Source organism: Penicillium atrosanguineum (assembly GCF_028827265.1).
Source record: "Penicillium atrosanguineum strain IBT 20685 chromosome Unknown utg000007l_segment0_segment0, whole genome shotgun sequence".
In the NCBI taxonomy this organism is placed as follows: Eukaryota; Fungi; Ascomycota; class Eurotiomycetes; order Eurotiales; family Aspergillaceae; genus Penicillium; species Penicillium atrosanguineum.
This window is the reverse complement of record NW_026623139.1, coordinates 3,161,617-3,186,110: the sequence shown is the minus strand read 5'-3', so window position 1 is coordinate 3,186,110 and position 24,494 is coordinate 3,161,617. Positions and strand designations below refer to the sequence as shown.

The following is a 24,494-nucleotide window of genomic DNA, read 5'->3' as shown; positions in this document are numbered from 1 at the left end:
TGTATTTCACTTTTCTTCAGATAATCCTGGAAATATATGATTACTCGTTATGTTGAAACAAATGGCTTAAATCATTCCAGTCCCATCCAGCCCAGTCAAGGGCCGATGGTCCCCAGCTCTGGTCTAGACCTAGAGATGCTGCAAATTCAGCAGCGGAATGTTCATCCAAGGAGGATTCGAGGTCCCCATTAGGCTCTTCCAATTGGGCGGATGATGAGCCTTCTAAACATTGCAAAGTGTACCGTTCTAAATCGAGCAAGATCTCATCGATGTTGTTCGCGGTCCCATGTTGGTGATAGTGCTGTGTTGTAATCTGTATGCCTGCTCTCATGAGCTGATAAATAGAAATCAGTAAATGAGAAATTCAACAACATGGGTCATAAGTACTTCAAAGTCAGCACGAGCTAAGAGGGAAGTTCGCTGCCGTAAGATGGATATCGCTATGGCGTAGACCGCCGCTAATGGCGAAGTCATTGTGAGGAGGAGGCTCGGCGTCCCGGAGTCCACCAGCGAGACAAATAGCTTGATCATGTCTCGAGAAGCTTCGGTAATAATAGCAGGGCCGTTGAGAAGCCGCTGATGCCATGGTTTTCCTAATGCATATCTGTCGACCATCGTCTGCAATTCTGTTTCAGATATGAGAAGTGTGGAGCGATTGATATGAATAAACCTTTCAACGTTAGTATGTTTCGTTATCAAAGTATTTGAAGTTATTCACCCAAGATTGTAGTAAAATGAGAGAAAAGCAGCTTGCGGCGAACTAGCAAGATTTGGATTTGCGGTAGACCTGAGCCTTAAATTTGTCAGCTGGAACAGAATTATTTACTCTCATTTTCAAGATAAAGATACCTCAACCCTGGTGGAAGACTCTTCTTCCAATCATCAAGCAAAGTTACCAGCTCACCTCCAGTCTGGATTTTTTCCTCGATAGCCTGGTCGACAGATTGAGGCAACCACTCCTCACGTCTCCACGCTCTAGCAGAGCGCTCTTGCATCTCATGCAACATATTAGCTAAACTGATAGCCGCACACTGAAACTGATTTTTGTATTCAATGGGTACATCCAGTGAGGCTGAAGAGGTCTCGGATAACACGCGATCCCATATCACGGATGGTCGGCCTAGCTCAAAAGCCAATATCTTTTCGAAGACATACATGCACCACCATGTTTCACTCTCTGAAGTAGGCTGTTTTGGAATGTTACTAGCTGAGCTAGCTGAAGATCGATTTATTCCGATCGACTGAGCAATTGACACGCCCATGGAGAGGACATCCCATGCCCAGGCGAGTTTATCGCAGCTCCGCAGAACAATGGATAATAAGAGTATGAATTGCACCGACTTCAACGAACGTGTGGCCAGAATGTAACCCAGTAAGGAGTTGCAATAACTCAAATAAGATGAGACCAGTGCTCGGGTCTCCACAGAAGATGGTGTAGCCAAGAGGCCTGCTGTAATGATCAAATAGGTCATTCCATTGCTCGGCGCATCCGAGGATTTGCGTAGAAGTAAGTTCTGAGCAGTGGATGCTTCTGCTGAGATAATCTCAGCAGCATCTTGACCTAGAAATGGGAAGAGTTGGTGGAGAGTTTTCCAGAAAGTGTCGATGGCTCGGTGTCTCTCTGGAGGAAGGGGGAGATCAGGCGGATGTTCAAGAATCAAGGATGCAAAGTCTCCATTGATAGAAGGAGGGATTATGCGTGTCTTTGCGGCTTTCAGTCGATAAAGAGCCATGTTGAGCCATTCGCCCAGCAACTCCACAGTGCTGGATCCGACGAAGCGCGGCATCATAGGAAGGCGACCCGTTCTCCACCCATCTTTCCCCCAGCATTGACTCCATAACCTGAGCTGGTCCTGGGGAGCAGGAGTGATAGAAGAAAGAGTGGATTCCGGTGTTCTAGGCGTAGCGCGGCTAAGCGGAGATGTACCTGCTTGGAACTGTGCGCACCAGCGTCTTGGGGCATCAGCCGGGTTGATTGGCCATACACTTCGCGGTCTCAGCTCATCCGAGCCTAAAGACAGATCGGGACGACGTCGATGAGAGACGGGCGCATTATCACGTCTCTTGTCGGTTGTGACACATTGCACCCCAGCGAGACGACAGTTCCGGCATGGCTGTTCCTCATCGCAACGAGTCTTTTTCTCCCGGCAGTAATTGCACGCGTAGGAGAGCCGCTTCCGCTTTGCAGCTGGCTGTGCAGGTGAATCTGTCATGTTAGACCCATGCTAGAGTGAAGTTGTTGCCGTGTCGAAGCTTGAGGTCTCTCCACTTGCCGAGGGCAAGGTAATCTGCCCCGCATGAACCGGAAGGTCTAGTTTGGTTCCATTCAATAGCCGTGGAATCTTTGACCGAGGGACGTAGCTTTGGTGCTAGGTTGAATGATTTTGGGGTTCCAAATGGCGACTGACATTTGTTGAAGAACCATATAGGAGAGAATGGCGATTACTTTCAAGTTACACCGCTTTGACACAAGAAACAATGACATTCTTGATGCCACTGTTCAGTATACTGCAAGTATAGCTCGGTTTTTGAGCCTCTCATTGCCATCTATGTCTTGTTGCTCGAGATTTATCGCTTTCTTAGACGAATGAAGCACATAATACTGAAGCACGTCTATTTGGACCATCATGATACGTATATTTCTACCTTTCTTGCAACCCAGACTCTCTTCGATTTGTGCAAGTATTTTCAAAGAGAAAAGAGCCTAGTTGTGAGATTTCTTCGAGAACTGATCGAATTCGAATTTTTACATTACAACATTCATTGTACTGAGAGCCCCGAATTGCTAAGATTCTGAAGCAACCTTAAAATATGTAGAATATGGCCATTATGGCCGATGGGAAGTATAAGAATTGGAAGCAGAAGCCAAATCATTACAGATGAGTTCATTTTGATCTCTGGGAATGGCCATCTCACCGTCCCACTCGATCAATTACTGTGTCCTGTTCGCAATAGATCTGGATTTCATTCACTTCTCTCGCTTTGGACTTCCCCCAACATATCAACTTCTCGATGCTTTCATCTCCTGTCATTTCCAACCATGGTATTCAGGAAAATCGGGTACCCATTGGTGCTGATCCGGCCAGATGAGATGGCTCTAATGGACCCCCTCACCGTCGACGAAGTGGGCGATCTCATGGATGAACTGGAGAAGCGAAAGTATTCACGATCCATTATTCCAATTCCACACGACCCCACGCTCATCGTCTCGGGACTTTCAACGGATCCTGTAAGCGGCGCCATCATAAACCTCTACAAGCCCAAGCCACCCATCATCAGAAGCCCAACAGCCCCAGTCAAAGTCAAAGTCAAAGGGCAAACTCAACCCCAGCTATCAACACCACGCAAGAGACGCTTGGAAAAAAGTACCACCAATGACCTCCTACCCGCCAAACGAACCCGCACAGCTCCAGCAACACCCCTCAAGTCAGCAACACCAATAATACGCACCTCATCGCCCAGAAGTGAACAAAAAAGACTCAAAGGGATCCCCCTTCCCCAAAGCTGGGAATCCGCCACCGCCGAAGATATACTACTCTTCAAATTGAAAGAGTACGGCGGAACCTGGGCCGAGATCACAGCAGAATGGAACAGTATCAGCGGGCGGAGTTATGCCTCTAGCACGATATCGAATCGATGGACTAAGATCAATTCTACTCTGGGAGATCCGCCTGAGAAAATATGGGATCTGGATTCTAGTATGTCTTGCTGATGGAGGTTTAGGAAATGTGCTGACGGGTAGGCCCTTCCAATGGTTCTGGAGCTCGATAGTTGGTTTCATGGGGGATTACTTGCTGGATTTTTCATGGATGTGAGGGTTAATGGGAAAGATCCAATGATTAACGAGTTACGTATCGATTACAGGATGGAGAAATGTTACTCTCAACGTGATGAAGCTTAGTGTGTGTCTTATTGGAGACGTAGATATTTACGACACGTAGAGTTCATGTAAACACATCTGCTGGTTCAGCAACAGCAGCATGCTAGATATTCTGATTCCTAGTTCGGATTCTACATATGCCCAAAGAATCCCAAACGCCAACCATCCTAAGCCTAGGATACCTATCCCACCATCATAAATCATAACAAATCAAAGAACGCTCAATTCGCGCCTCGGTCCACTGCGCAGACTCATACCAGGTCCACTCCACTCCGAGGAGTCGGAATCTCCGCGGTTGCGAGAGCCACCGGTGCTCGTGCTAGCTCCGATACTGATACCCGCCGTAGTCAAGGAATCATTGTCGTCGAGAGTGGGAGTGCCACCAACCATGACAGGCCGGATCTTGGCACCGACGAAGCCACGTCGGTCACGACCTGTGCGGCCACGGCCAAGCCAGTTGTGCTTGAGAGTTTTACTGAGGACCTCGATGCATTCTTGGGAGGGATCATCTGTTTGTACGCTGGCGAGCACGCTGACGCATTGGAGCATGCGGCCGACGGTTTCGGTGATGACATGCGAAGAGTCGGCGGAGCCGACACGGTGGATGATGGTCGGGCGTTGGTTCGATGTTGGTGGAGACGACACGGATGAGAAGATCATTGGGTCTGGGTTAGAGGAGGTGTTGGATGCAGCACGGCTGCGAGAGTCGCTGCTTGAAGGTCGAGGGTTGGCAAGGGCGCTCATCGAGTCGGAAGAGTAGCTGTCTGCAACACCGGTACTGAGCAGGGTGGACGATTGCGAGTTGAAGCTGCCGAAGCCTGCGTCCAGGGAAGCGGCGGTGCCAGGTCGGCCACCGGCTCCGGTACTCTTGGCTGTGACGCTGAGTGTGGGGAACCCTGCATTGATGCTATCGAGACTTAGGCGAGAGAAGGTAGCTTTGAGAGGCTCGTAACGGTTCAAGATGATACAATCTCGGAATGCAATCAGCACCAAGCTCCGAACGTCGAGGGTTCCACCGGCTGGTGGAGGGCCCCAGAAGTCAAGGGCCTCTCGGCTAGTCATGATCGATCCGCAGCCCTTGAACTCGAGGTCAAGTGGAAGGAAGACAGCTTGGATAAACGGCAAGATCGTTCCAAAAACCAGCATCCAAATTTGCACCAAGTGCGGAACAAGCTTCTCATCAGGCACGCCAGCCAAAGAACTGTGGTTCAAAGTAGCAAACCCCGTCTCAAGCAGCTCCTGGAGGTCCATAATGATGGCTGCCGGAGTCCGCTTATGAACACAACGCTGCAAGTGCACGAGGACGAGCTTGTTGAGGTCTTCAATGGCAATGCGAACATCCTCGCCATCAAAAATAACCAGAAGCTTGGCCTTCAAAAAGTCCCATGCATCCTCAGGAGACATGTTATTCAAACCAAAGCCCTGCAGTGTCTCTCGCAGCACGGCTTCGCCCAATACGCCGCCGGAGCTGTTCAACGAAGACGGACCAGGGAATGAGGTTGCCGCAGCACCAGCAGAATTGGTCAGCCATTCCATCTGTTCCGACTCGGCAAGTGCCTTTTCTTTTTCCTTCCCCTCTTTCTTCTTTTCTCGCAAAGCTCGTCCGCCATGGAGTAGATCCAAGCCACTGACTGATTTGCCAAATGTTGCACCTGGTGCGGGTGATGCCGGGCTGGTAAATGAATATAGAGATTTCGGGGCGTTGGGATCAGCAGGACGAGAGTTGCTAGACGCCGAGGAGAGAGGTAGGTTGTAATGGTCATCACTCCGTTCTTTGAGCTTAAGTTTCTGCCTGGACAGGAAATGGTGCTTATGCTTGTCCTTGTCCTTATCCTTATCCTTATCCTTCTCTGGCGGAGCTGGGGATCGATCAGCCGGCACGACTGTGCTCACAGACGCATTTGAGAGGTTATACATGGAGGAATTGTTGGACGGGAGATCGGCGAGGCTGGTGGTAGACGCGCTGACCATACGCGATAGGCCTGCAATCTTGCTTGGTGAGGGGAGGCCACGGTCTCGTGGATCCTTGTCTCGGCTGAGATTGATGTGTTTCGGTTTCGAGAATAGCTTGTTCTTCTTCTTGTGTTTCTCAGGCGGTTGTTCAGATGGTGGTTGCCCGGCCCGCGGGAACACCACGTTGGCAGCTGTAGTTGCGACGCTGGGAACTGTTGGAGGAGGAAGAGAAGGAGACGGTTGTTGGTTGATACGCAGCGGTGGGGGCATAAGGGGAGGTGAGGCACTGCCAGCGCGACTGTGGCCTTCACGGGGGCTGGGGACGTTTGGAGATCGTCGGTTCTGCTGCATAGCCGTCTGGGCCGCGATGCGAGATGCCGAGACTGCAGGCATTTCCGATGAAGCGGTGGGCAGAGACGGCTCAAAGAAGCCCTGAGAGTGGTGTCTAGATCGATGCCTCTGTAGTTCGATCGAGGGGCCCCGACCAGAAGGCCGGCGGCCGCCTGAGTCTGGCATAGTGCGAGACGCGTGTTGGGGCGACGTGGTGGTCGATGTGGAGCGTGGATGAGGAGAAAAATAACCCGCCGCCGGGGGCTGAGTCGTAATTGGGGTAATGGGAGCCGCTGAGACCGTGGTTACCTTGGAAGAGGCATCGCTGCCGGAGGATCCGGGGCGATGCAATTCGTCGTCTGAATCCTCCTCCTCGTCCGATGGAGAATGAGCATGCCTATAGACAGGGGGTCTCCGAGGACGCCCCGGAGAGGCAGGAGAGCGGAGGCTATTGCTCATGGCGCTTCATGTCCGTCAAGATGTGGCAGTGTTTGTGTCAAGTTGAAGGTGAAAGCTGCCCCCTTCCGGTTTAGCTCCGCCTCCGTCGATCTTTCTCTTCCCCCACCGAATCTTTCTTCCTCCATTTAATCCCACTTCATTACACAACTCGATTTGTACTCAGCAAATATGGTCTCCCTCGCTCTCATGGCTGTCTATTCCGCTCCTGGTGTCACTCAGATTTTCGAACACGAAATTCCCACTTCCAATGCCGAACCGCTCGCTGCAAAACAGGCCCACCTTACAGCCCTACAGACCCTCGTCCCACAACTGCAGGACCAAGTCAATGTCTACCTGACCGCACGCATGGAGGAAGACAAGGGCAAGATCTCAGAGAAAGATGCCAAGGAGGAGGCAAACTACGGCGAAGAAGTGGTGGAAGAGGATGCATGAATGTCCAAAATATCTATGCTATACTGGGTATCAAAACGACGCTCGAAACGAAATCAAAACCGTAGATGCTCGCTACCCGGAACGAATGTTGGGCATGCGGTTCGCACAGCCCAGATGGACGACAGTGTTGCTAGAGAGAGGGTCAGAGATCATCAGACATGGAGAGGAAACGGGAGGACTTACTCGGGGAAGACGTTGATCACACTTCCTCCCAATCGCTTATGACACACACCACAAATCCGTTCTTCTGTAACGGTGACATGGCGTGCCCGGGTACCGCCCCCACGAACACCTTCGCCGAGGACAAGCTGGGCCTGTATCTGCATCTCACGGGATTTGCGCAGACTCGCCATGATGCGGGCCTCGTTGAAGATGGAATTGGCTGCGCGCATCCGACCCTTGAAGTAAAACTCGAGTTCCTGCACAGGCAACGCTGCAGGGATCAAACCTAGGGCTGCATTTGCCGGTAGACGGGATCCATGCTTTGCGAGAACGGCCAATGCGGGGCCGTGTTGAGGTTGGTAGCCATGTGGTGGATCGAGGTAGAGGGATAGGAGAGTGAGGTAGATTGTCTTTTTGTCATCATCTTCTTCGGATTGACGCTCGGTGAGATGCACTTGGTTGCAATACCTGTCGGGGTCAGTGTGAACTTGAAATGAGAATACATGGAATGAACATACTCCTCGGCTTTCTCATGATCATGAAGCTTAAATACGTAAATCTCCAGAACCTGGCGATGCTGACCCATTTTGCTGAACACGATAGCCCGTGCCTCGTAGAAGTCTGGATCTGTGGAACGTTAGATATGTTCCATAGTTCGGACGGCAAGTGATACATACCCTCGCGATCCAATCGATCCAAGGTCTTGGCTGGCGAATATTGATCACTCTCCTTGAGCATAGACAGGAACTTGTCCTTGCACTCTTTATCGCTCTTGTCGGCAACGATTCGACCAAGATACAAGATCAGAAGCCGCTGATGCAGGTCAGGCGACATGTCATTCCATTCTTGAATGACATGTTCGAGATACTTAATAGCAAGCTTAATATCGATCCCCTCCAAGAAAGTAAGGACACGATGCCTTGGCAACGTCTCTGCATTCTCGGTTTCCGCAAGAAAAATTTCCATGCCCAAGTCATGGTTCTCTTCAAGTGGCCATTTCCCAAACTCGAGAATTAAATCGATGTGTTCAGGGGGAAGATTCTGCAAGTAAGCAGCTGTGCGAGTTGGTCCGCTAAGCAGCCCTGACTCTTCCTGACCGAATCTGCGAAGCAATTCCAAAGCCTGGCGATGGAGTTTCTTTCCGTAAAGGAAGTCAATCAGATCATTGTATCGACCTGTCTCTTCGAGACGTTCCATCACCACATCGGGGTCACAGAAATTGGCAATTCTGAACAGGGATCCTGCGAGAGATGGCGTAGCAAACATGTGCGCTCGGAACAGCGTAGTGTCAACGAGCCGAGCTTTGGCACGGATGGCTTCCAAGAAGGTTTCGGGGGTAGGGAAGTCGAGAAGTTTGAGTACAGAAGCACTTGCTTCATCTGTAGCTTCGGTTGGTGCTGGCGTTTTCAATGTACCATCCGGGCCAAGGAATCGTTGGAATCGGCGGCGAACATCCGCCAAATATCCCTGGAGCTCACGGACAGATGCTTTGAGATCCTTTTCTTCGTCACGAGTACTGCTCGCATCACTGCCATCTTCGGTTCTTCGTAAAAGAGACTGAACAGAGGGTGCGTAAAGGGACGTGAGTCCATTGGGGGGCCCATTTGATTGCCCATCCTTGGCCAGTTCGGATGATCCGTCACATTGAGACCCGTTTGCATGATCAGATCCGTTCTTCTCTGGAACAGCAGAGAGGTCACCGGCGATCAAGCGGGGGTAGAGACAAATGACGACCTCGGGAGGAGCAGCGATTTCGGTGAAGAGATCCAAAGAATCGCGATACTTCCGCAATGCGAACAAGCTCTGAGCTTTCTCTAGCTGAGTGGAGCGTAGTCGACCAGGCTTGTCTCGCAAAAGAGCCTCCTCAAGCATGCCGAGCATACTGATAGCCTCGTCCAAGTAACCCTTCTCAACCAGCGCATCGATCTGGGTATCATAGCTCAGAGCCTCCATTCTCCAGATAGTTCGATCACTGGCAACGAGGAAACCCTTGCCAGCATGAGCCAGACTGATGTTCGGCTGGGGAATGTGCAGAATGCTAGCCGAGGGTAGAGGAATAGACTGCAGCAGCGAGAGGGTTTCCGGGTTTCGGACTTCGAGCACACCCTTGGCAGTGTCGTGCAAAGCTAGGAGGAATGGATATGAGTAACCAATTTCCACAGGCGCATGGCTCCAGGGAATCTGCCGCCGACCGAGAGCCTGGCCGTCGACATCAATAAAGTGCGTGTTGATATCCTTCGCTAGCAATATCTGACCCTCGCTCAATCTTGTAGCAAGCGGCCTCGGAACCATACCACCCATGCCAATATAGCTCATACTCGCAGCGCCAACCCCCGTAAATCTTCCCGACTCCTCCGTGTTCCCTGGCCCAGGAAGCTCAGAGACCTGACCACTCTCGATATAAATCATTACATAGCTAGAGCTCAGACCGACAACAAGCTTCGTAGCAGAAACCCATGTCATGGTCTTGACGGCACTGACCAAGCTCAACTCCGTAGTATTCGGCTCAAGCTCCATGTCCCTCCAAACCCACATAAGAATCTTCCGCTTCACAGCAACCACCAGCCTCGAAACAATAGCCGGAACATTGGTATCCGGATCATTCACCACATTCGAGGTAATAGCAAATGCCGAAGCGCCCTTCGTCTGCGCCAGCTGCTCATTCAGCTCATAGGTCTGGGAGTCGTGGAGCGAGACATAGCCACCCGCCAGCGAGACCAGAACGCCCACTTCCTTCACGAGTGCAAGCTGCTCAATACGATAGCGGGAGAACTTTTCCATTTCACGGAGAAGCTCGGTCGCATTGTCGTCTGTGACGCGGTAGATGCGGAGAGAGCCATTGTTGAGACCGGCGAGAAGACGGTCGCCGTAGGCGAGGACGGAGTCGATCTTCGATTTGTCGCGCGGCCTTAATTCGACCAGTGGCCGCGCGGTGAAGGCGGATAACATCGCAATCTCAGGAGGGGTCAATTCATGTCCGAGTGGTTGTTGCGCAGCTGCAGGAGCTCGGCCAGAGCCCGTGACGTCTATGCTGACTCATTCTGGTGCCTTATTTTTCAGGAAGGACCGAAATTCACTTCAGCTAGGTAAATATTTACAACTACAGGAAAGAGTCCCGTTGTACATAAATAATATTTTTTCGTGGTATCTGATGGTGTTCCATCTCAAATATCTCATATGTACTCCGAAGCCATGAATTGAGAAACGCCGTTCCGATGCTTAGTGCTGAGCCTCCTTGCCTTCCGTAGGGAACTCCTGGTGCTTGGCCTGCGAGCCCTTTCCACGCCAGGTGGAGACGGCAGGAATGTCAGCCTTGAAGCGCTGCTCCTCGGTACCATAAGCGCGGGGAGTCAGTTTGATAAGAGTGTGGAGGGGGACTTCCATCCAGGGACTCTTCTCTTGGGGCACATTCATGAAGTAAGAATAGATGCAACGGAGAACAGCCTGATGGGTGACGATGATGACGTTCTCGCTGCGCTCCAGCTCCATGATAATGGGTTCAAGTCGGATGACCACATCGCGGTAGGACTCGCCGCCGCGGTAGCGGTAGTTGTACTTGTCTTCGTCGCGGGCTGCGAAGTCTTCGGGGTACTTCTCTGCGATTTCCTCATAGGTCAGACCATCACACACGCCCGAGTCCAGCTCGTCCAGTGCTTTCCATTCCAGCTTATCGAAACCCGTTTCGGCCTTGAGGTGGCGAGCGCTTTGGATTGTGCGACGAAGAGTCGATGTCCAGATGACGATCTTGGTGTTGGCGGGAACTCCAGATTCGCGCATGAGCCGAGGTAGGGCCTGGGCGTATAACTCGCCACGTTCGGAGATGTTGGAGTCGCCACCGATTTTGCCAGTCAGGTTATACTCCGATTCACCGTGCTACAGATGCAATTAGTTCGTGGCTTGATTAAGAAATTTAGATAAAAACGGCAAACATACTCTTGAGAGCCAGATAGATCGCGGCTTGATGTGCAGATTCTGGATGTAGTAGACGAGTCGACTAGACAGGTAGTCTTTGATCTGGTTGATAATCACAGTGGAGCCAACATTGATGAGTTTGACGTATGTGTATTTCTTCTCGTTGTCGTCAATAGTCTCATATGCTTTCTCGTAATTGCGAATGCGGTTCCGGAAGTCGACAGCAGCCAGCTCGGGATCTTGTCCCTTGTAATCTGGCGATGTAGTCTTGACTTCGAGAATGTTGTTCATGATCAGATCCTCGTCATCACAAATAGACTCGACGAAAAGGGTCTCGATATCGGCATCCCGACAACTTTCGTGAATCCACTTTCGGCGCTCCTTGGTCGAGTTGGTAGCATCCAAGATGGCTACTACACCCTTGCCAGTCCTGAACCAGTTGAGCATATCGGACATGGCCGCCTCCGCAGCAGCGCGACGCATGCGCTCACCTTCCTCATTGTGAGGGTCAAAGAAGGTGGCTGCTGGCTGGGGCGTCGCGTGGCGACGATAGCTGCCGACATTGAACACGCGTGCGGGAATACCGACCCAGGCCAAGTATCTCATAGCTAGCTTCTCGTTAGTCTTCACTCCTCTCTAGGTCTCGAATTACGTACCTTTGCCAGCGATGAGGCTCTTGCCTCGGGCCGGCAGACCGACCATGACCACACATATCTTTGACTCATCGGACTTTGCAATCACGTTAGCATACATGTTAAACAAAGAGCGTGAATTAACGAAGGGAAGATAGCATGGGAAAAAATCGAAGTGCAGAATATCAGATAATAATAATGCGCAGGGATGTCCACGGTCAACGCCCGAATCGGGACCTCGTCGTTGTCTGACCAGTGCTTCCCGTGGACTCCCGACACCAATTATATGAACTGAGTTCCAGATTATACATCTGTGCTAATTCCCGCCAATATACACCCCCCGGAATGATCCACGGGGCTGTAGACTAAGATCATGTCTATCTGGGGGACAGCCGAGGCAAAAGGAGGGGCAACGCAGGGATCCCCACGGGAATCCTGGAGAAGATCCGTGGGGGGCCAAAGGGCCTAAATAGCACTGAAATAGAGAGATCACTTACGCTAGCAACAAACACCTTATGCTGCTGCTGACTCCGAATCACACTTCCAGTCGACATGTCTGTTGAATGTGGTTTCGGGAAGAATAGGGAGAGGTTCCGGGCCCAGGACAAGCAGATCGTAGTCGTAGTCTACCCAGCATGTAAGACCGGGACTAGGTAGAATAGGGTAAGCGAGAGGCTCCTAAAAGAAAGATAGAGCAAATAGAAAAAATAGAAAAAAGGTAAAAGGCAAAAGGCAAAAGCCCGTAACAGGTGAAAAGGGAGGGATCTTGCAGCGGTGAAGCAGAAGTCTGGATTTCTCCGACTCCACTAACGTCATCCGATCCCGCAATCTTCAATCAGGCTACGTTTGCTGGTAAAATGGTTCTTGTTCTTCATAAATTTCTATTATTCATGATGCATCACTCTATCAAAACTCCGTTATGACTCTATTCATGCAATGGTCTCCTCTTTGCGCTCGCCAGGCCTTTGGCTAGGTCCCCGCGCACGATTCACACGAAGCGAACCTCCCCACGGGCCAGTCTGGCCGTTCAGGGTATCCGTGGCACGTTGTGCTTCTTCGGCAGTGTTCAGTTCGACGAACAGGTAGTAGTGGTCACCGGGATCGAAGCGCTTGGCGGGGTGGGGAGCGAAAAGCTTGCTTATAGCCTCACTAATGAAACAGTCAATTTCCATCTGAAGGGAAGGAGGAAGGATTGAGCATACACCCTGAATTCTGAGAAGAAATTCTTCATGTTGCTTTCGACAGTCTCCTGTTCAGCCACTCGGGGCAAGCCTCCAACATACACGCGCTGGCTGGAATCGGTGAGGGGCGTAGTGGTGGTGGTGGTGGTGGTGGTGGTCGCCGGACCGCGCCAGCGGGCACTGATGATGTTATTAGAAGCTCCTCGGCTCGGCTCGCCAGACCGTTCTCCCGTTCGGTCTTCAGTTCGTTCACTGGCAGACTTAGTGACACCGGGTTTGATCCTGACCGGTCGACCCAGCATATCGTGGCCGTCCAACTCGATCATGGCCCGTTCGGCCGCTTCTTTGGTCTGCAGATCGACAAAGCAGTAGGAGGGGTTCCGGCCGGTAAAAGGATCAATGGCAATATCAATGCGCTCGCTATGAAGTCAATTTCAGTATGTGAAGCACATATTTGGCACACATAGTTCCTTACACTGGATACTGGGCTGCCGTGAACAGCGCCTCCACATCATCCGACTTGGCCGCATAAGGCATGTTTCCCACGTAAAGACGGCGACCCTCCGAGATAGCTTGAGGCACATGGGGTCCTGGGCGACTGAAGGCAGAACGAGAAGTAATGGTACGCGGCGAAGGAGAGGCCTGGGGACTATCGCCCTTGGTACGCCAGTTGGCAGAATTGAAGGCACGGCCATTGGTACGGACATTCTGGTTAGGAGTGAAGGGAGTCTTAGGAGCTTTGTCTGGTCAGCAGGGAGCTGTAAATATTCTGGAAAGTTTACTCACTCTCCTCCTCTTTGGGGATCTCAATGTCGGCCATAGTCTTTGACGTCGTTAGCTCCCACAGACAAAAAAAAGCTTGTACCCGAGAATTGAGCTCACTGAAATTGACACTGCAATCACCTCACACACTTGACAGAAGCAGAAATTAAGCAAAAGCAACAGTCCCAGCGGTGATGATTCCATCCATAATTTTTGTTTGCGTTTGCACTGTTTGTTCATGAGTGGGGGCATTTTTTTCTGCTGCTCCACCGCCGACTATTTAGCTCTCGCTTCTCATTTTATTTTCTTCTCCTCGATTCCTCTGAAGCGCAGCTCTCACAGCCCCAGGCTCAATGACTTTACCATGGATGTGACTGCTCTGGGTTTCCCAGCCATTGGCTTTTTGCCTTCGGGAATGCGTTCATAGGGACATCACTCCCAACTAGCTCTCAGTTTCAGCTTGGTCCCTAGGCCTGTTCCTGTCAAGGATCCAGCCTAACCCAAGATGAAATTGTTTCTCATCCGTCACGCAGAATGCCAGCATAATGTGGGCCAAGCATTGTAGGTGTGCGGATAGAGCACCAGACCCCAGACTAACAACCCAGAATCACCGGCCACTCAGGCCTGACCCCCCTGGGGCGTGAACAGGCCGTGCAGCTTGCTCGGTATTTTCGTGATCGTCCAATTCGCTTCAACCGTGTTTTGTCGTCGGATCTTAATCGTGCTACCCAGACTGCTCGGATCATCTGCCGGCACCAGCTGCGCAGTGGACCTCCACTGGAGCCCTTTCAGACCGCGAAGTTACGGGAGCGGTGTTTCGGATGTGGATCGATGCTAGGATCGCCGCTGCGAGCCGAGTCGATTGCTTCAATGAAGTTGCGAATCAATGGGTTCCTGCGAGATCAGATCCTACCATTGATGGCCAATCGCACTACAAGCAGCGATGCGGTCATCGGGTTGGTGGCGCATGGAATGATCTTGCAGGTTTTCTGGTCGTGTTTGTCCGACCTCTTCGGCTCGCAGTCATTCCATGTGGCTGATAGCGCGAGCACCGATGACTACATGCACCCAGTTTGGTCCAATACTGGTGTGATGGAGGTTGACATTCGTCCAGGGGGGCCGCCACAGGAGCTGCTGATGGCGAATGCCGTGCAAGTGAACGTGGAACCACCCTGGCTTATGAAAGCCAAACCGCCAACGCCGCTTGGTGGAAGTCTTCCTTTGATAGGATGGTCTGTCACCATCCTGGCGGTGGATAGCACGTTCCATCTCGAGATGAATGGAATGTGCGAAGCCAGGCAATACGCGAGGCACCCGCCGATAGACGAGTTCGATCGCCTCGTGTCAACTGCTTGAATGGTAAGTCATTTGTTTTTGCTTTTTTGCTTCGATGATGAAATACGAATTCTCACAGACCTGTTCTGAATAATCTTGAGGATAAAAATCTATACATCACAATTTCTGATGAAGCTTCGACTGTTTTTTGTTTTCCCATTTGATCGTTACTAATGATCATCAGCCATCAGGAGTCCCATCTCGTCGACCCGAAGACCCGTTGACTGTTCTCAGTTGATGGGAACCGTTGAAATGGTGAGTTCTTTCGCTTTTGTCTTTGCTTGTGCGAGTCCCTTTCATTTCATGATGAAGCATGATTTCACAGACCTGATCTGAATCATATTGAAGACAAAATGTCAATGTCCAACTGCTATCTGACTTGTGGAAAACTCCATCTTGCATTCGTCAAGCCATGTGATTGATCATTGCTAACGATCATCATAAGACATAGGAACCGAACCCTGCCATATTGATAAAAGTTGATAAGATTAGTGAAATTATTGAACCTCGAGCTCCTTTTGTTTCAGTAGCCAATCCTTAAGATCGAACGTGCCGTATCGAAGAAGCTCTTTATCGTCATCCCAGACGAATGTTTTACCCTGCACAGAGTGCCCATGCCCTAAGTCGATTAGGCAGGGTTGCAGTTTGTATGCATCCGTCTCATATCCAGCCAGATGATCTCATTCCCGAGGAGAGCGGACCTTGTATGACATTCCCTTTGTGGTGTAGCCTGGGCTAGGGACAAGAGCTGGGTAGTCTCCCCATATCTTGCACTGCCATCCTTTGAGACTAGCAGGGTAGACCTCAGGTCTGTGTTGTTGCTACAGGACTTTGGCTAGCACAGTGCGGTCCATGAGGCTGCCTTAGAAGAAGTAATATTCGACCCGAAATCCAGGCCGTTCAAGGAAGTCAGTCTCGGCCATGTAGTTCTGAACGTTGGTATCTTTGGAGATTTGTAGGAGATGAGAGAGTTCCGGGGTTAGGTGGCCTTCCGTAAACTGAGGTCCGTGGGAAGCACTCGACTCTGATCTGGTTTAGGCTTTGTCACAAACTCACCTTGTTTTCGCCGCAGGAATCAATTTATATTGCTCACTGCTATGAATATAAAGATGTGCGACCTCCCATATTTTCAACATCTCTCCTGAATCAAGCTAATATATAGTCTTTACCTCCATTGGTGATTTCTTGTCTGCATACTCTTGGAATTGCTGCTCGGATGGGGCTTGCGAAGAATCAGATTGCCCCATCATCAAATGCAAAATGCAAACTTCCGGCCAAGATTGTATGAGCCGTTCCTTTAACCGCTATCCAGGCCGCGGGAAGCTTTTCAGGGCGAAGGTCAGATATCCAGTCGCAAAGATGGTCATCCACCCGAGCATCGTTTACCCGGCCTCTTCGGCCACGTGGAGAAGATCGAGAGGTTTGCGATAGTTCATGATGAATGATGATCACTGGATCATGACGTATGCTGTAGCGTGCGTAGACTGAGAATAGGGGCTGGCGCCCGGTAAATGCGGTATAGCGGTGAGATGAATCTCGCCCGCCATCACAGCAGCGCTAGAGCAGGGAAGTCGACCGACTCCGCTTAGGGCAGGGACCAGGAATCGTGATTTCCCTCGAGATGCCGATGCATCTAAAGTGGGGTCCGGGGTCTGGGGGATCGACGCGCCGAGGAGAGGTTGGTGTCAGACTCTGTCAGCATCTCACCGAGGTACTCCGCATCTCGTTGGGCCTCTGCTGGGAATATCTTACGAATCGCCAGATCCAAGGTACACTTCAAATAGGAAAACAGCACACACCTGATCCGACACAGTCACAAACGTGGTTTGGGATCGAGTGGAATCAACCAGGATCAACCCATTTGCAGAATGATCCGGGTTTGGCCCCCAGCAATCGCTCAGCACTAGCCAATCCCGGATGTGGTGTTCATTCAACTCAATGTGACCTAGCGAGTCTCCATTTTTGCTTTCCGTGTGATTTTTTCTTTATACCCTCTGCCCACCATGTCTGCCAAACCAGGCAGAGGCGTGTTCGAGGAGCACGAGAACATCCCCGAGCCCAAGTTTGTGCCTCAGCGCACCTTTGGTACTGCTGCTGAGCGCGCTCGTCGAAACCTCAATGCTAAACTATCCAACCCGTTGGCTGGATATAGCCATGCCGAGCTGCGCAAACAGGGTCATAAGTTTGCGATCGCACATGAAATTGGCGATGAATCTGATATCCGCGCATTTGAGCTAGGCGCCGTGCTTGCTCAAAGTCCCGAGCAATATGATCGTGTGCCAGGACTGACGAGCCAGGAGAAGGAGATTCTGCATCGCGAGTTTGAGCACCGTTGGTCGCAGCCGTGGAAAATGTACGTGGTCATTGCGCTGTGCTCACTATCTGCGGCCGTTCAGGGAATGGTAAGTCACTTCTCATTGTATGTAACACGGTCAACCTATTAACAGTACGGAGGATGAAACTGTAGTAAACGGTGCCCAGATCTGGTACAAACACCAATTCGGTATCGCCGGCGAAGACTCGAGAAGCACCTGGCTAGTTGGTCTGGTCAACGCAGCGCCATACCTCTGTTGTGCCCTCGTTGGATGCTGGCTCACGGTTCCATTCAACCACTGGTTCGGTCGCCGAGGGACAATATTCATAACATGCTGCTTCTCTGCCATTGCTTGTCTCTGGCAGGGCTTTGTCTCAACATGGTGGGGAATGTTCATCGCGCGCTTCGCCCTGGGGTTCGGCATCGGACCCAAATCAGCGACCGTCCCCATATACGCCGCCGAAACAGCACCTCCAGCTATTCGAGGTGCTCTCGTTATGCAGTGGCAGATGTGGACGGCCTTTGGGATCATGCTAGGGTATGCCGCGGACCTGATTTTCTACCAGGTATCTGATACACCTGCTATCGTCGGCCTCAATTGGCGTCTCATGATGGCATCGGCCATGTTTCCGGCCCTGGTGGTCTGCTGCTTCGTCTTTACTTGTCCCGAGTCGCCTCGTTGGTATATGAGCAAGAAGCAATATTTCCGCGCTTACCAGTCTATCTGTACCTTGCGTCACCATAAGATCCAAGCTGCGCGTGACTTGTACTACATGCATGTTCTTCTCGAAGCTGAATCTACCATGGTCCTCGGCCAAAATAAGCTATTGGAGCTAATTACAGTCCCGCGTAACCGTCGTGCGATGATCGCTTCGGAATTGGTTATGTTCATGCAGCAGTTCTGCGGTGTCAACGTGATCGCGTACTACTCGAGCGAAATATTCCTGGTATTTTCCCCGACTCCCATCATCTCAGATATAAAATCTAACCCTAAATAGGAGGCGAACTTCTCTCCGGCCTCAGCCCTTGCAGCATCCTTCGGCTGGGGCGTAATAAATTGGCTCTTTGCAATACCCGCAATCTACACAATCGACACATTCGGGCGCCGCAACCTCCTTCTATCCACATTCCCTTTAATGTCCCTGGCAATGTTTTTCACCGGCTTCTCCTTTTGGATCCCTGAAACCCTTCACGCTGCCCGAACAGGCTGCATAGCCTTGGGTATCTACCTCTTTGGCGTAGTATATTCCCCAGGCGAAGGCCCTGTCCCCTTCACCTACTCCGCAGAAGCATACCCACTCTATGTCCGCTCCTACGGCATGGCCCTCGCGACGGCGACAACGTGGTTCTTCAATTTTGTTCTCGGCGTGACTTGGCCATCTCTACGAAATGCCTTCACTGCACAGGGTGGGTTTGCGTGGTATGCTGGGTGGAATATTATTGGGTGGTGGCTTGTTTTGTTGTTTATGCCTGAGACTAAGAATAAGACTCTTGAGGAGCTGGATCAGGTTTTTTCAGTACCTACACGCTTTCATGCGCGGTATGGATTAAGGCAAATTCCTTACTTTTTGAAGAGGTATATTCTGCGGAGGAATGTGAGTCCGGAGATTTTGTATGAGAAGGAAGAGATGCGGCCGGGTTCGGAACTTCCTAATGCTTGACTTGATTATATGATTTGCTTTGGCGTTAGGCACTTTGCGTTTAACGGCTTGGGACTATTGAGATACCCCTTATTTAATATACCTACATTCCCCTCTATTTCAAGAAGTCATACTCGCAGGACCCGAGATCCAAGCAAAGTCGGCGCTAAATCGGGTACAGTAGAATTCGAAAACATTTTGCCCCCCAGACACTCACGTTTCTCGGCCCGTACCGGGAACCACGCTAATGTGTATGAGGTTTCTTTCCAGAACGTCCCCTGCTTAGCCATATCGTGATATAGAACGTATTGGGCTTTAATGCCTAATGAGTCATTGTAAATTACCGTCTAACCCTTGGAATGCCCCGGAATCTCGAAGGAGTGGGGGAGATCTGACGATCTGGCTTGATTCATGCCCCCTACCTTCCTTTTCCTCAGTAGCCTTCGTCTTCATCTACATCTTACATGATACATTTCGTTACTAGATGTACATCCGACCCCGAGGCACTGACACTTGCCAGACTGCCGAATGTTTCAGGCGAGGGAAAGAAAGAAAGCAAGACGGAGGACGAGCGATCGGACAACGGCGACGCCATGCCCGAGCGGGGCGGCATCTCCCCAACGTAGACCGCTAAGCCACGCGGGGAAGGGTTTAGACGTGACGCAGAAAATGGCGTCGTTGACGGATGCCCACAACGAAGATGATTTTCAGAATAGATTATCCTTTCATATTTAAAATCAATACATTGCGGCTCCCTTTTGCACAGCATGGAATCTTATCTTGACTATGCGAGAAATTTAAGCGCCAGGTTCCCATGTATGACCCAGTTCTTCTCGAACTGGGAGCGTTTTGCCCCAAAAAGGTTACCTCGACTGCTGTCATCGAGGCAGTCCACCTCTCGGTGCGGCGCTCTTGATTTCGTGCGTGGCAAACAGCCCGAGTTTGTTGATCTGAGCGACTCTGCAGACCTCTGCGACTACCTCGACAGGATAAATGCAGAGACGCCGTGTTACAACCGGCTCTTCCTACTCGAGGACCTCAACGAGTCTAGCCTAGAATTGCTGGGTTCTGCGCTACACATCGATCCTGTCGTGTTGGCTGATCAACTGTTCGCATATCACTTCTCGCAAAACGACATGGTACCGCACCGCACCTTGCCATCACTGACGGACGCATCGAAATCGTTTACCCTGCGGTATTATGAGCTTCGAGAAACCGATGACCGCCTCGCCGAAAACCAGACGCGCCGCCGACGAACCTTTGCGCGTGCTTCTTGCCAGATTGAGCGGTGGCGAGATTTGGCTACTCGCCGAGTAGGGCTACGTGATACCCACGTGGATATAATACGGCACAACGTATCTTTCTGGTGCGGTGAAGGCTTACCAGGTGAAGATAAACCAACACCAGGCGCCTGGAATGGTATGTCCATGCAGTGTTTTAGTCAAACGTCTCCCTGTTCTTCCTGAGACACAGCAGCGATTCTTCTCGTTGACCCTTCACTTGCTTCCCAGCCGGCAGCAAGGAAAAGCTATTACTACGTCCTTGACAAGGAAGAATACAATGCCCCTCGGAGGCCACAAATCCAGTGGAGTAAGCCCTATCACGCAGGATACAGTGATCTTCGACCCTGGGAGTCAAACCGCACTGTTTCAGCGCCCAGCCGGCAGTCGATGTTCGACGATGTCATCTTCTACTGGCTGCGTGCAGATGGGCGTGAAATTGATGCTGTCTTTGACAGCTGCGTCAACACGACATTATTTGTACACCAGATTGTGGCATGCCACTGGTACAAGTTACTTGATCTACAGTTCAAACCCCTGTCAACCGTGGACATAACTTCGAAAACGAAACGCCGCGGCTCGCCTGAAAAATCTGTCAGCACAGCGGAGTGGAGGGAGGAGCTGAAGTATTACAATGAGAGATTGTCTCTTCTCGGCATACTCCAGCGGCGTTTGATGTGGTACAAGCAAGAGATGATCCTTAATTTGGAGCGCTTGGGTTTCGCACCGCATGGTGCAGGCGACGATACAAGCATCGTGACGCCGTCCAGCCTTCGCATCGCCGGGCAAGATCTCCAGGCCACACTGTATGAATTAGATCGATGTGAGTCGCGAGTCGACAATCTTGTCGGCGTCGTGACCGATTCGATCAATCTGAGCAGTGCCTTGCGCAGCCTGCATGACGCGCGGTTTGGTCTACAGCTATCGATTTTCGGTGCGGTTTTCTTTCCCATCACTCTTGTCGCCGCGATTTTCTCGATGGGCGGCGACTACTCGCCTGGCTCAAAGCACTTCTGGGTACCCTGGGTCATACCTGTTCCTTTAGTGACTATCTTGATCCTTATGATATGGCAAGCCCATCACTCGCGCCTGTAACGTATGCTCAGGTGGAGTGCAACGCAAAGAAGGGCGTGTTCTAAGATATGATCATATGGAGAAGTTGATGTTTGGACACATAATGGTTCGATTTTCAATAGTTTGTCACTGCCGTATCGCATAATGTTTAAAATATCTATAACTTTGTAATGTAAAGTCTGAAAAAGGTTTCAGACTTTACAAAAAGCCTTGGAACAAATAAGCATAGTCTCCTACTAATGCCTGTCTCTTCAAGCATCAGCACGGCTTTGTATGGCATTGGAGGTAAGGCGGACATGGACGAAGGTTGAGTGCGACGGAAGGGAGAGAGGGAAAGGTAATCTAGAAAGCTGGCGGTGGGTCTTCCCTGTTTGGGCTTTTCGCATGGAAGTTTCTACAAGGCTCTATATGGATTATTACCGTGTCATAACAATGGACTCACGTGCCAGTGTTAAGCCGTTACGATTACAGGCGAACAGGGGCTTTAGGGAATGTAACAAAATTAGATTAGCCTGCTTTAAGGTAGGGTTCTGGAAACGAGCCGTAAGAGTATGAAAGGGGTAATCTGTTTTCGAATTCTACTGTATCCAAAGTGGAGCAGATATCTTGAGATTGGCCCATCGGCTCTCAGACTCTATTTCTTCGCCACCGGGAGCACATGTTGCAGTGCGCTGCCTGAGAAACCCAACCGGTCTCAGGTCAGAGACTGACGTGCCCGCTGATGTGCCCGTTGATAGGCCCAAATGTTGTATAGGGCCTAACTCGCCTTTGCGCTGGGTTTGGGCACGACCCTATGGGTACGCACGCAATCAGTTGCTATGCTTCCCTTCCGTCATTATTTATGAGCTCTTTGGGGTGTCTTATCTTCAATAGGAGTGGCTTGGAAGCAAAATGAGGCGCGGCGGTGTAAGCCTACTTCCTCCAAGCTGGGAGAACCGCTTCCCCGCTTCTTAATCTGAGTGTGGTACCATTCCATCACCGTGTTAGGTATGAAATCAATAACGGCTTCCACACATAGAGAAACACATGCGATTTTTCAGGTTGCATATGCAATCTATTCGCCAGGTTTAAAGAACCACCAGCAATTGACCACATCATATCAAAGTACAGTTTGATCGCAACCCTCTTCTCGGGTACAAACAAGGAATATCCAAGGCTTGGGCCTCTACAACGGTTCTACGATCTGTCTCGGGCGAATAAGATAACGCATAGAAACAGAGGCTAGAGACGCATATCACATGCATCCCATATCTTTCCGGCATGAACACATTGCTCCAACCAAGATGGAGGCTCCCTGGTATCCAGAACTGCCGTACATACGGCTGACTTGCGGCAAATGACTCGTGTCTAACAGGTTCTCAACGAATCATCCCTCGTCCTCTTCACCGATTTATTTGATAACCCTGGCTCTCTACACACCATCAGCAATGGCCTCCTACAGGATATGTTGTCGCTGGTCAGTCTGGTGCTATACCGACTTTTCACCCGGGTAAAGAATCTGTTGTGATGGCTTGGTGAGGTAGCAATTGCTCTTCGCTCCTGGGCGCTGGGCACACTCTGTAGAAAAGGGCGAAGATAAATACCTTGGCTGCTCCGGCTGTCCATGGGTTCTTTCTGCTCTCAGGTCATTCAGCATTGTCTATATTCTCCAAGATTTTGATATCTACGCATTCCAACTGCACCATTATATTCTTTAAGCAGCCATAATTATGGCTATACCATCCCCCATCGAGGGATCTTGTATTCCTACGTTCATAAACCAATATAAGCAAGAGAAGTACGCAGCTCTGGCTAAAAGAGTTGCAGATCTATGCAACAAGGTTATTTCGGAGAACGGCATAAGCCTTCAAACTGAAAGCCGAGGGAAAGAACCTGAAAGCCTACAAAAAAAACTCGAGGAGCGCGAGCGCGAGAGCGGTCCTTACAAAGATTCGAAAGATATTTATGACAAGATCATCGATCTTGCCGGAGCTCGAATTATCCTCAACAGACCGGAAGACCGCCATACCATCAAGGGCATACTGTACGATATTTTCGAAGTTTCCAGAGAGAAACTTATGGACCAAGAAAGTGGGTACAAAGCGGTGCATTATGTTGTGTACTTGAAGAAAGGCCGGTACTCATCTTATCTTCAAAAGACGGAAGCTAGAACACCGGTTGAAATCCAAGTTCAATCTCATGGCATATGGCAATGGAGCAAGCTAGAGCACGACTCTATCTACAAGATGAAGAGAGATCCGAGTCCAGTGATGAGAGACAATCTCGGTTTTTCTATTCGAGCTATCACTCTGGCCGAGGACTTTGCTCAACATACCAGGGAAATGAAGGCCAAGAAAGATGCAGAGTACGAAGAAAAGCAGGCAAAGTTCAAGGAAAAGTTGAAAAATCCCTGGTCTGTTGGGCACTATCTAGACAAGTGGATTCCCAAACACGCTGCGGACTGGGCGAAAGACAAATCAGGCAACCCGGGATCTGCTACAGCTTTGTATAAATTCCTGGATTCTCGGGAATGGAGAACTGCCGAATGTCTAGATCGGTTGCTCAAAGAACACCTCGGTGATGGCGCGCAAGACGAATACTCGAAGGTCGCAAGGGAATATGGGCGCATTGACTTGAACCTCATCATTTATCTGATTGACCGCGAGGTTCTGAAACACGAAGAAAATGAATTGCGTACCTCCCGAGGCCGCAACAGCAATCAAGAGCATTTACACAAAATCCGAGTGCTTCTTAGCACATTTATCTGGATGAATCGTCTTTTTTCCCCACCTTTTGAATGGCATTGCTTGCTCGCGCGAAATGAAGATCGGAACATTCTTCGGCCTGGAATTCTTTGGCTTTCAAACAGCGCCCGCCAGCGCGCCATCGAAAACGAAACCTGCCTGAATCCCAATGAGGTCAATAAACTGAAGGGGCTGTGGACTTGGTTTAGCGATAATCGCGACCGGCCGATCAAATTGGCTTTCACAATGTCAAACCAGGGGGTAGTTAGAGATATCCCAAAAGAACAGAATGACCTGGAGATCGCCTTTACGCCCCTGGTTGAGGGCTTGAGTCGGCATGAGTTTTGAGCTTTTTGGAGAATCGCAATGCGGCGAAAAAGGTGCCGTGTATCATCTTCGTGGCTTCGACAGCGTTTGGGTGCCAG

General features: G+C 50.6%; 11 protein-coding genes across 11 annotated transcripts; 6 read left to right on the top strand and 5 right to left on the bottom strand.

The window, feature by feature from the left end:
• Positions 1 to 40: 40 nt before the first annotated feature.
• N7443_009416 (uncharacterized protein) lies at positions 41 to 2,213 on the bottom strand (the record flags this gene model as incomplete). The annotated part of the gene is made up of 4 exons (XM_056889472.1): positions 41 to 334; positions 388 to 670; positions 719 to 793; positions 850 to 2,213. 4 exons carry the CDS (start codon positions 2,211 to 2,213, stop codon positions 41 to 43), a joined length of 2,016 nt encoding a protein of 671 aa, XP_056738774.1.
• An 827-nt stretch (positions 2,214 to 3,040) lies between these two features.
• On the top strand, positions 3,041 to 3,712 carry N7443_009415 (uncharacterized protein; the record flags this gene model as incomplete). The annotated part of the gene is made up of 1 exon (XM_056889471.1): positions 3,041 to 3,712. The coding sequence occupies one exon, from the start codon at positions 3,041 to 3,043 to the stop codon at positions 3,710 to 3,712; it is 672 nt and encodes a 223-aa protein (XP_056738773.1).
• Positions 3,713 to 4,090: 378 nt separating this feature from the next.
• N7443_009414 (uncharacterized protein) lies at positions 4,091 to 6,622 on the bottom strand (the record flags this gene model as incomplete). Its single annotated transcript, XM_056889470.1, has 1 exon — positions 4,091 to 6,622. One exon carries the CDS (start codon positions 6,620 to 6,622, stop codon positions 4,091 to 4,093), a length of 2,532 nt encoding a protein of 843 aa, XP_056738772.1.
• A 168-nt stretch (positions 6,623 to 6,790) lies between these two features.
• Positions 6,791 to 7,054, top strand: N7443_009413 (uncharacterized protein; the record flags this gene model as incomplete). Its single annotated transcript, XM_056889469.1, has 1 exon — positions 6,791 to 7,054. The coding sequence occupies one exon, from the start codon at positions 6,791 to 6,793 to the stop codon at positions 7,052 to 7,054; it is 264 nt and encodes an 87-aa protein (XP_056738771.1).
• A 72-nt stretch (positions 7,055 to 7,126) lies between these two features.
• On the bottom strand, positions 7,127 to 10,165 carry N7443_009412 (putative vacuolar morphogenesis protein AvaB; the record flags this gene model as incomplete). The annotated part of the gene is made up of 4 exons (XM_056889468.1): positions 7,127 to 7,184; positions 7,238 to 7,684; positions 7,735 to 7,843; positions 7,894 to 10,165. The coding sequence occupies 4 exons, from the start codon at positions 10,163 to 10,165 to the stop codon at positions 7,127 to 7,129; spliced, it is 2,886 nt and encodes a 961-aa protein (XP_056738770.1).
• Positions 10,166 to 10,435: 270 nt separating this feature from the next.
• N7443_009411 (bifunctional nucleoside/nucleotide kinase/histidine phosphatase family protein) lies at positions 10,436 to 12,314 on the bottom strand (the record flags this gene model as incomplete). The annotated part of the gene is made up of 4 exons (XM_056889467.1): positions 10,436 to 11,089; positions 11,150 to 11,736; positions 11,785 to 11,857; positions 12,258 to 12,314. The coding sequence occupies 4 exons, from the start codon at positions 12,312 to 12,314 to the stop codon at positions 10,436 to 10,438; spliced, it is 1,371 nt and encodes a 456-aa protein (XP_056738769.1).
• Positions 12,315 to 12,689: 375 nt separating this feature from the next.
• Positions 12,690 to 13,761, bottom strand: N7443_009410 (uncharacterized protein; the record flags this gene model as incomplete). The annotated part of the gene is made up of 4 exons (XM_056889466.1): positions 12,690 to 12,909; positions 12,963 to 13,361; positions 13,417 to 13,678; positions 13,728 to 13,761. The coding sequence occupies 4 exons, from the start codon at positions 13,759 to 13,761 to the stop codon at positions 12,690 to 12,692; spliced, it is 915 nt and encodes a 304-aa protein (XP_056738768.1).
• A 447-nt stretch (positions 13,762 to 14,208) lies between these two features.
• Positions 14,209 to 15,059, top strand: N7443_009409 (histidine phosphatase family protein; the record flags this gene model as incomplete). Its single annotated transcript, XM_056889465.1, has 2 exons — positions 14,209 to 14,264; positions 14,309 to 15,059. The coding sequence occupies 2 exons, from the start codon at positions 14,209 to 14,211 to the stop codon at positions 15,057 to 15,059; spliced, it is 807 nt and encodes a 268-aa protein (XP_056738767.1).
• Positions 15,060 to 17,041: 1,982 nt separating this feature from the next.
• N7443_009408 (sugar porter family MFS transporter) lies at positions 17,042 to 19,013 on the top strand (the record flags this gene model as incomplete). Its single annotated transcript, XM_056889464.1, has 3 exons — positions 17,042 to 17,391; positions 17,486 to 18,299; positions 18,351 to 19,013. The coding sequence occupies 3 exons, from the start codon at positions 17,042 to 17,044 to the stop codon at positions 19,011 to 19,013; spliced, it is 1,827 nt and encodes a 608-aa protein (XP_056738766.1).
• Positions 19,014 to 19,810: 797 nt separating this feature from the next.
• Positions 19,811 to 21,367, top strand: N7443_009407 (uncharacterized protein; the record flags this gene model as incomplete). Its single annotated transcript, XM_056889463.1, has 2 exons — positions 19,811 to 20,411; positions 20,466 to 21,367. The coding sequence occupies 2 exons, from the start codon at positions 19,811 to 19,813 to the stop codon at positions 21,365 to 21,367; spliced, it is 1,503 nt and encodes a 500-aa protein (XP_056738765.1).
• Positions 21,368 to 23,055: 1,688 nt separating this feature from the next.
• On the top strand, positions 23,056 to 24,417 carry N7443_009406 (uncharacterized protein; the record flags this gene model as incomplete). Its single annotated transcript, XM_056889462.1, has 1 exon — positions 23,056 to 24,417. The coding sequence occupies one exon, from the start codon at positions 23,056 to 23,058 to the stop codon at positions 24,415 to 24,417; it is 1,362 nt and encodes a 453-aa protein (XP_056738764.1).
• Between the last annotated feature and the right edge of the window lie 77 nt (positions 24,418 to 24,494).